General features: G+C 45.2%; 1 protein-coding gene and 2 long non-coding RNA genes across 4 annotated transcripts in view; 1 reads left to right on the top strand and 2 right to left on the bottom strand.

Moving 5' to 3' along the window:
- LOC112486832 (uncharacterized) overlaps positions 1 to 4485 on the bottom strand; it is a 23606-nt gene extending 19121 nt beyond the window's left edge. The window contains exons 1-2 of the long non-coding RNA XR_003049370.1: positions 4427 to 4485; positions 4202 to 4335 (exon numbers count right to left, since the gene is read on the bottom strand). This is a non-coding gene — a long non-coding RNA (uncharacterized LOC112486832). The remainder of the gene's footprint in view (positions 1 to 4201; positions 4336 to 4426) is intronic.
- The window catches only part of htr5ab (5-hydroxytryptamine (serotonin) receptor 5A, genome duplicate b), an 8156-nt gene extending 3197 nt beyond the window's left edge, over positions 1 to 4959 (top strand). The window contains exons 2-3 of the mRNA XM_008308364.3: positions 610 to 1393; positions 4580 to 4959. Of these exons, the coding sequence (XP_008306586.1) occupies positions 686 to 1393; positions 4580 to 4912 (1041 nt within the window). The 5' untranslated portion in view covers positions 610 to 685 and the 3' untranslated portion in view covers positions 4913 to 4959. The remainder of the gene's footprint in view (positions 1 to 609; positions 1394 to 4579) is intronic.
- Positions 4785 to 8170, bottom strand: part of LOC112486831 (uncharacterized) — a 7083-nt gene continuing 3697 nt past the window's right edge. Inside the window, exons 4-5 of one of the 2 annotated variants that reach the window (XR_003049369.1) lie at positions 5797 to 5893; positions 4785 to 4915 (exon numbers count right to left, since the gene is read on the bottom strand). This is a non-coding gene — a long non-coding RNA (uncharacterized LOC112486831). Of the gene's footprint in view, positions 4916 to 5238; positions 5894 to 8170 lie in introns of those variants that run through there. The other variant, XR_003049368.1, reaches the window with a different exon arrangement.

Below are 8170 nucleotides of genomic sequence, written 5' to 3'. Positions count from 1 at the left end.
GTATATATATATAGTATATAGTATATACATATATATATATATATTGTATATATATATATATATACAGTATATATATATATATACAGTATATATATATATTTTTTTTTTTCTTTTTTATTGCCCAGATCGATCAACCTCAGTCGTGTTCCACACCAGGGAACACTGTGACTGTGACTAAGAACTGAACCAATGGTTTCTGGGTCTGTTTAGATCAGTGCTTCTCAAATAGTGGGGCGGGGGCTTCCATTTTCTGTTGGAAATATGTGTACCACTGCTGTAATAATGCAATGACAACAAGCCTCCAGTCACTAGGTGGCAGCAACTCACCAGTTCAGTGGTTTGTACAGATGAAAATATACATGTTATCAGGTTCTCCATAGTATTTCAATTACTGCGGGGTGTGGGTCGGGGGCAGTGTGAGAACACTGTCCCCAAGGGGGGGGGACGGGGGGGGGGGCATGACAATAAGTAATTGTGAGCCCCTGGTTTAGATGCACTGGAGAACTGGTGACATATTGATCTTCATAGACACTGATGAACTCTGAACTCTGTGTTTGATGGAGTCGTCTTTTCTCACACCGTATCTCACGACCGTCTTTATCTCCGTAGAATGCATCAAGCGTCTGCAGGAAGTGTCTGTCATTGGTCACTGGTCTCTTCAGATGCAGGACAGTGAGCGGGAACCATGACGAACCCCAACAGCAGCATCTTCACCTCCAACCTGAGTGAAGCTCTGAACGAGCCTGACTCTGGGGGAAACATCTACAGACCCTTCTCCGTCTTCAGCGTCCTCACGCTCACCCTGCTGGCCATGCTGGTGGCGGCCACCTTTGTCTGGAACCTCCTGGTCTTGGTGACCATCCTGAGGGTGAGGACGTTCCACAGGGTTCCTCATAACCTGGTGGCGTCCATGGCCATCTCTGATGTGATGGTGGCCGCGCTGGTCATGCCTCTGAGTCTGATCCACGAGCTGAACGGCCGGCTGTGGAAACTGGGCCGCGTGCTCTGCCAGGTGTGGATCTCCTTCGACGTGCTCTGCTGCACGGCCAGCATCTGGAACGTGACCGCCATCGCTCTGGACCGCTACTGGTCCATCACCAGGCATCTGGAGTACACGCTGAAGACACGCAAGAAGATCTCCAATGTGATGATTGCCCTCACGTGGCTGCTGTCCTCCATTATCTCCCTGTCGCCCCTCTTCGGCTGGGGGGAGACCTACTCGGAGGGCATGAAGTGTCAGGTGAGCCAGGAGCCGTCCTACACCATCTTCTCCACCTTCGGAGCCTTCTACCTGCCGCTCTGCGTGGTGCTGTTCGTCTACTGGAAGATCTACAAGGCTGCAAAGTTCCGGATCGGTTCCCGGAAGAACAACACCATCACACCCATGGCTGAGGTGATTATTGTTTCTTTTCTTCTTTCTTCTTTAAAAGAAGTTAAACTCTTGGTCTTTGTGACTCACAGGATGGTTATAATTTCCACTTGAAGTCTCTAAGAGCTGCACACGTTCTTCTCTCTTTATATTTATAGCACTTTTAATCAGGGAAAGATGAGTATGTGATGCAGAGAGACAAAAACGGAATCCTTCCTCTTCATCACCAGCAGCCTGATCAGGTGTGGGCAGGAGAGGAAGACTATAAATACCACCTACAGTCTCTTTAATAGGCCACACAGGCTTCCTGTCTCTGGAGCTCGTCCAATCAGCACACACTAATGTCTGCAATTATTCTGCAAACATTAGCAAACACCTATTAAAGAACACGTCTCCCTCTGAAAGTTGGAGGTGCAGCTACTCGTTAGCCACCAAGATGGTAGATAATGCCCCAGAGGACTGTCCTGGATCAGAGTAATGACAGAGATTACACCACCGTCAGGCAGCGTTTCTCTTCAATATGTAAAAAGCCTGTCATTAAAAACACTCAGCGTCAGAACGTTCTGAAAAGAACATCCACCAGAGAGGGAGTTTAGCTGCTGCAAGGATGTCTAGTCCTTTCACCAACTGCTCCTTCAACTACTTTTCCTCTCAAATCTCAGGACAAGCATTAGTTACACAACCGTAATATTTAAATTTAGGACAAGACGGAGAGAGAACGGTCGTCAAATGAATTAGACCTCAACTTTCTCTGATTTTGGTGGATTAACTTCCAGCAGTTTCCCTCCTCTTCACCTGAGATGAAGTCGGTCTACGAGTCTGCAGGAGTCATTGGTCAAAGTTCTGGTGTGTGTGAGTGTGTGTGTGTGTGTGTGTGTGTGTGTGTGTCAGGCCAAAGTTTATCTCCAACATCTGGCAGCGTGCTCTGACAGGCTGAGCTTCTGAGCCCTGCAGTGTTGGAGCTGAGTAATAACAAGCAGTGACATCAACCACAGAGAAGTCAAAGCTGCTGCCCTCATCCATCAGCACGGTCCACTCATGAACACACGAACCAGAGATTGATTATCCTCTCACACATTTTATCTACAGGATTAATTATATTGATGTTCAAAGTCAGTGCTGCTCAAAAATAACCCCTAAAATATGATAATAAAAGTTACTACTACTGTAGTATTATCTACTACAATACAATACTGACTGTACAAGTATTATTAGGTTTGGACCACAGACAACACAGACTGCATCTACAACGACCGCCCCGGGAGCCCACACACAAACGACTGACGTTTTCTTCACTGTAATTAATGACACAGATGTTTTAAAGATTTGTTTTTAAATTATTATTACATCCATTTTTAATGTCTATGTCTGTTCTAGATCCTCAGACTTCTTCAACAGCTCAGCAGACTCAACTGTAGGGGGCGCTCTTTATGTTTTACGTCATCAAAGACAAGACAAAAAAGAAAGTCAGAAAGAATCAGATCAGCCAGGGCTGTATTTCTCATGCTGTCAAGGCGATCGATTACAAGCAGAAGTGGTGAAGGATCAATAAACTGCTGAGGAGTTGATAAAAGGTGACCTTCAAAGGCACAGACAGACTGACGGCAAAAGTCGAAGGGAAAAAATGAAGGAAAAGGCAGAATTTAGATGAAACTGCTCAGAATATGCTGCAGTGGTAGTTAGAGCGGTAGTTAGAGCGGTAGTTAGAGCGGTAGTTAGAGCGGTAGTTAGAGCGGTAGTTAGAGTGGTAGTTAGAGTGGTAGTTAGAGCGGTAGTTAGAGTGGTTAATAGAGTGGTAGTTAGAGTGGTAGAGTGGTAGTTAGAATGATAGTTAGAGCGGTAGTTACAGTGGTAGTTAGAGTGGTAGTTAGAGTGATGTTTAGAGCGGTAGTTAGAGTGGTTAATAGAGTGGTAGTTAGAGTGGTAGAGTGGTAGTTAGAATGATAGTTAGAGCGGTAGTTACAGTGGTAGTTAGAGTGGTAGTTAGAGCGGTTAATAGAGTGGTAGTTAGAGTGGTAGAGTGGTAGTTAGAATGATAGTTAGAGCGGTAGTTACAGTGGTAGTTAGAGTGGTAGTTAGAGCGGTTAATAGAGTGGTAGTTAGAGTGGTAGTTAGAGTGATAGTTAGAGCGGTTAATAGAGTGGTAGTTAGAGTGGTAGTTAGAGCGGTTAATAGAGTGGTAGTTAGAGTGGTAGTTAGAGTGGTAGTTAGAGTGGTAGTTAGAGTGATGTTCGAGTGGTTAATAGAGTTCAATTACAGCCAACATAGCTAGTCAACAGCTAGTCAACATAACTAGTCTGTCCCTGTCAACATTCCAAACCTCGGCTCAACTTTAGCCCAGCTCAGCCACGTACATCTAGTTGTGAAGTTTTCTCACATTGGTTTGTTGCAGAACTCAAACAGCTGATAACTTATATAACACAAATACTCAAGTCCCACTAACATTCATCACAGGGTGAGTGTGTTTGGATTAGCTTAGCAAAAAGCTAATGCGTATTTTACATGTTGGTCTATTAGCAGCTCGTTTTTATGTTGAAACTACAATGACAGACACAAACTAGTAATAAACAGAACAGACAAGTCAGTGTTGGAAACACCAGACCAACGGTGACTTATGAGCTAATGCTAAACGTCACTGACACTGAAACTGACGCAAACGTCAGGATATGACGTTACTGTTGCGTTGAAGACCGAACAAGCGAACTAACTCAAAACAATTCATTGCAAATTAAATTATTATTATTATTATTATTATTCTTTAAAACATTGAAAACACCTGATGTTACGTTCGTAAAACATTGACTTAATTTAATCCATTTACGGTGTATTTACCTTCAATATGGCGGACAATGGCGGGTGGTTGTCCCACAGCTGATGAAACATGTCGGATGTAATTCCTCCTTTCACCGCATTTGTTTTACGGCATGAACTAAATGCTGACGAGCCGTCGTCCACGACGTCACTTCCTGTAGCCAAAATAATCCAAAACGGCTGATTTACTGCGCTGTTCGGAGGATAAGTTAAAAGTTAGTTGTTAAAACCATAGTTAATACTTACAAGTGTAAACACGATTTTAAACATGTGTGTCTTGTTTGTCGCAGCCAGTCATTGGTGGGCGGGGTTACACCCTGGACCCTCAGGGTCAGGGTCATGGTGTGTGGACCAGGTGAAGCCAGTCGCCTCCTCCTCATGTGATCTGCTGGTTTTCAGGTCAAAGAGGAGACACAGCAGCCACAGATGGTGTTTACGGTGCGCCACGCCACCGTGACCTTCCAGACGGACGGGGACACGTGGCGTGAGCAGAAGGAGAAGAAGGCGGCGCTGATGGTGGGCATTTTGATCGGTGTGTTCGTGCTGTGTTGGATTCCCTTCTTCATCACGGAGCTCATCGTGCCGCTGTGCTCCTGCGACATCCCGCCCGTCTGGAAGAGCATCTTCCTGTGGCTGGGCTATTCCAACTCCTTCTTCAACCCCCTGATATACACCGCCTTCAACAAGAACTACAACAACGCCCTGAGGAACCTCTTCTCCTGGCAGCGCTGAGCCCTCCATCATAGATCAGATTAGATTAGATCATATCAGATTAGATCAGATCACATCAGATTAGATGAGATCAGATTAGATTAGATCAGATTAGATCAGATCAGATTAGATTAGATTAGATCAGATCAGATCAGATCAGATTAGATTAGATCAGATTAGATTAGATTAGATCAGATTAGATCAGATCAGATCAGATCAGATTAGATCACATCAGATTAGATCAGATTAGATCAGATTAGATCAGATTAGATCAGATCAGATCAGATCAGATCAGATTAGATGAGATCAGATTAGATTAGATCAGATCAGATCAGATCAGATCAGATCAGATTAGATTAGATTAGATCAGATTAGATCAGATTAGATCAGAAAACTGCAGTTAACCTACCCAGAAGTGCAGAAGCGTAGTACATGATACAGTGTATGTAACACCAGGGTGATGTGACTGTGAAATACTACGTCTGAGAGATGAATCATGAGTACTCTGTACTCTGTACTCTGTACTCTGTACTCTGTACTGTGTACTTGTAAAACTAGAACCAGTTCTGCAGTAATGACTTGATCAAGTGACAAACTATGAAAACAACAAACAGAATGTTTGTGTATAATAGAAGAGAAGAGAGTGTTGACTGTGATGAGGGTCAGAGGTCAGGACACAGACCTCCTCCAGACCACTGACCTCTGACCTCTGACCACTGTCAGGCTGTGTCCTCCTGTGTTGAATACTGATCCAGAGAACTGACCAGTGACTGGTTCTGCACTTGTATTATTTTGATGAGTGGCTGGAGCAGAAGATGATGTTTGAGGTTCAAACTCCAGTCTTCACAGCTCTCAGGAAACACAGCTGTGTGTGTGTGTGTGTGTGTGTGTGTGTGTGTGTTTACCTCTCAGTGCTGTTTGATCTTCTGGACTGGACACTTTATAAACCTGATGATGAGTGGTTTGACTTCAGGTGAACCTGTGTCTGTGTTTTTATAACGTCTGCATGGAGAATAAAGACCTTTACTTTGTGACACAGGTCGTCCCTGGTCCAATCAGAACACACCTCACACCACCGCACAAACACAAACAGACACAACTGTGATATGAGCTGCAGAAATGACCACTCAATGACCACGCCGTGGTCCACCAACCCTGGTCATACTTTCCATGTTTTCCTGCACCTGCCTTTATGGGCGCACTCCCACCGGGCCGCGCCCCACACTTTGAAAAGCCTGGTCCTAGAATAAACAGGTGTTAGTGCAGCATGTCCAGAGAGGAACGCTGGTCAGTTGTTGTCATGCTTCTGTCTGTGTCCCACGTGGTCTCAGTGTCCGTCAGCACCTTGGACGTTTGGTTCATGTAGACCCGGAGCTGTCCGTGGTGCTGATTTAACCTGGGCTGCAGTTCATCACACAGTTCAATTATTAAATATAATCAATATAATCAAATGTCCACTGAACCCTGACACTGAGTGTTAATGTGTGAGTGATTTATAAAGGACTGACTTTAGGATCAAATCTGTTCCTTTTCATGAGAAATTATGGTTGGACAGACGCGGTGGTGAAGTGTTCCTGAAAGTGACAGGCTTTCATTCCACGTTCCAATGTCAGTGAGTGAACGATGAAAACAGGAGCAGAGTCATGAAAGTCAAGTTGTAGTTGAAACACGCATGAAATATGGAAGAAGAAGAAGAAGAAGAAGAAGGAGAAGAAGAAGAAGAAGAAGAAGAAAAAGAAGAAGAAGAAGAAGGAGAAGAAGAAGAAGAAGAAGAAGAAGAATCTCACACACACACACACACACACACACAGTGTGAGACCCGTCTGAAGTAGATCTTCTGCTCAGCCACAGGTGACATTTGAACGGCTGACGCCGTGGGTCCCACCACCGTCCCAGGGTTACAGTGCGTCTGCCCCAGTCAGGGCGTCCTGTCTGGGTATCCTAGCAACAACAACAACAACAACAACAACAACAACAACAACACTCCAGTGTAGTCTGACTGTGATCTGACTGAAGAGAGTGGAGAAGCTGGAGCCTTCTGTAACAGGTGACACAAAGAAAACAAAACAGATGCTGGGGCAGATCTCTGGGGCAGATCTCTGGGGCAGATCTCTGGGGCAGATCTCTGGGGCAGATCTCTGGGGCAGATCTCTGGGGCAGATTTCACTGGAACAGTTGGACCAACCAACCAAAGCTGTGTGAAATCAGTGGGACTGGAACACAGTCGTGGACAGTGGTTGGTGTGAAGGTGTGTGAAGTCCTCCAACCACAGATGAGGATTTCACGTCTCCACCACGGTGTAGAACAGACAACACAGCCTCACAGTCTGTTGCTATGTTACCACAGCAGCTTCTACTGCATGAATGTCCTCATGTTTCAACCCCCCTGNTGACTACACCTCCACTACATACAATATAAAGAAATGGGAACTTTATTTTTCCCAGTTTAGGAATGAGGTTTTTGGTTCTAGAGACGGACGGACCTCAGGTTATTTTTATCATTCTTCTTCTGTTCTGTTCTCACCTCCCCCTCCCTCCCCCTCTACCTCCCCCACCAGGTCCTTCACCTCAGCTTTCCTGTTCCCTCCATCAGCCCACAGGACAACTTTGATGCCGGTGCCGTTTCATCCTTGTTTGTCTCTGGTTTGAATTCCCTTGAAGAAACATTACAATATGAATGAGTTCTGTTGAACGGGACCGAACTGTCCCTGATTGAAGATCAGTGGAGAGAACGACGGAGAACCTGGAGCTTCACTGGCTCCGTCTCCCACCCAGATCAGATCAGATGATGTAATCTGACCACCATGACCTCGTACTGAACGTGATCTCACACAGTTTGCTCTGTAAGTTGGAGCGGTTTGTAAATGATTGATGGCGGCTCATCTAAAGGTCAGACCAGATCTCTGCTGATTTCTTCTGTTTCCTCATTTATTTTAAATGTAGGAAAAAATGAACAGATAAATATTTGATGACAGAGGAGCTGAGGAGCTGGTTAACATGTAGAACTGTCCTGGACCAGAGACCAGAGGACAGGGAGCTGGTCCAGCTGTTACTGGGCAGAACACACCAAGGACAACGTTTAACTTCCTGTCACTGCTAAACATCAGTGCATTGACACCAACTCTGTGTCACTACAGCACAGCTGGGATTCAAACTCCTGTTGGTAGAACAGGCCACACGGTGGAACAGTGGGCTGGAGTCTTTGCAGTACAGCGTGACTACGGAAAGATTCAATTAGCAGTGAGTGTGACTCCTGTGGGACGGGCTTTTCTATCCCCCC

Source organism: Cynoglossus semilaevis, chromosome 3, assembly GCF_000523025.1.
Source record: "Cynoglossus semilaevis isolate Cse_v1.0 chromosome 3, Cse_v1.0, whole genome shotgun sequence".
NCBI lineage: Eukaryota > Metazoa > Chordata > Actinopteri > Pleuronectiformes > Cynoglossidae > Cynoglossus > Cynoglossus semilaevis.
Note: the sequence above shows the minus strand (reverse complement) of the source record. Positions and strands in the feature narration are given on the sequence as shown.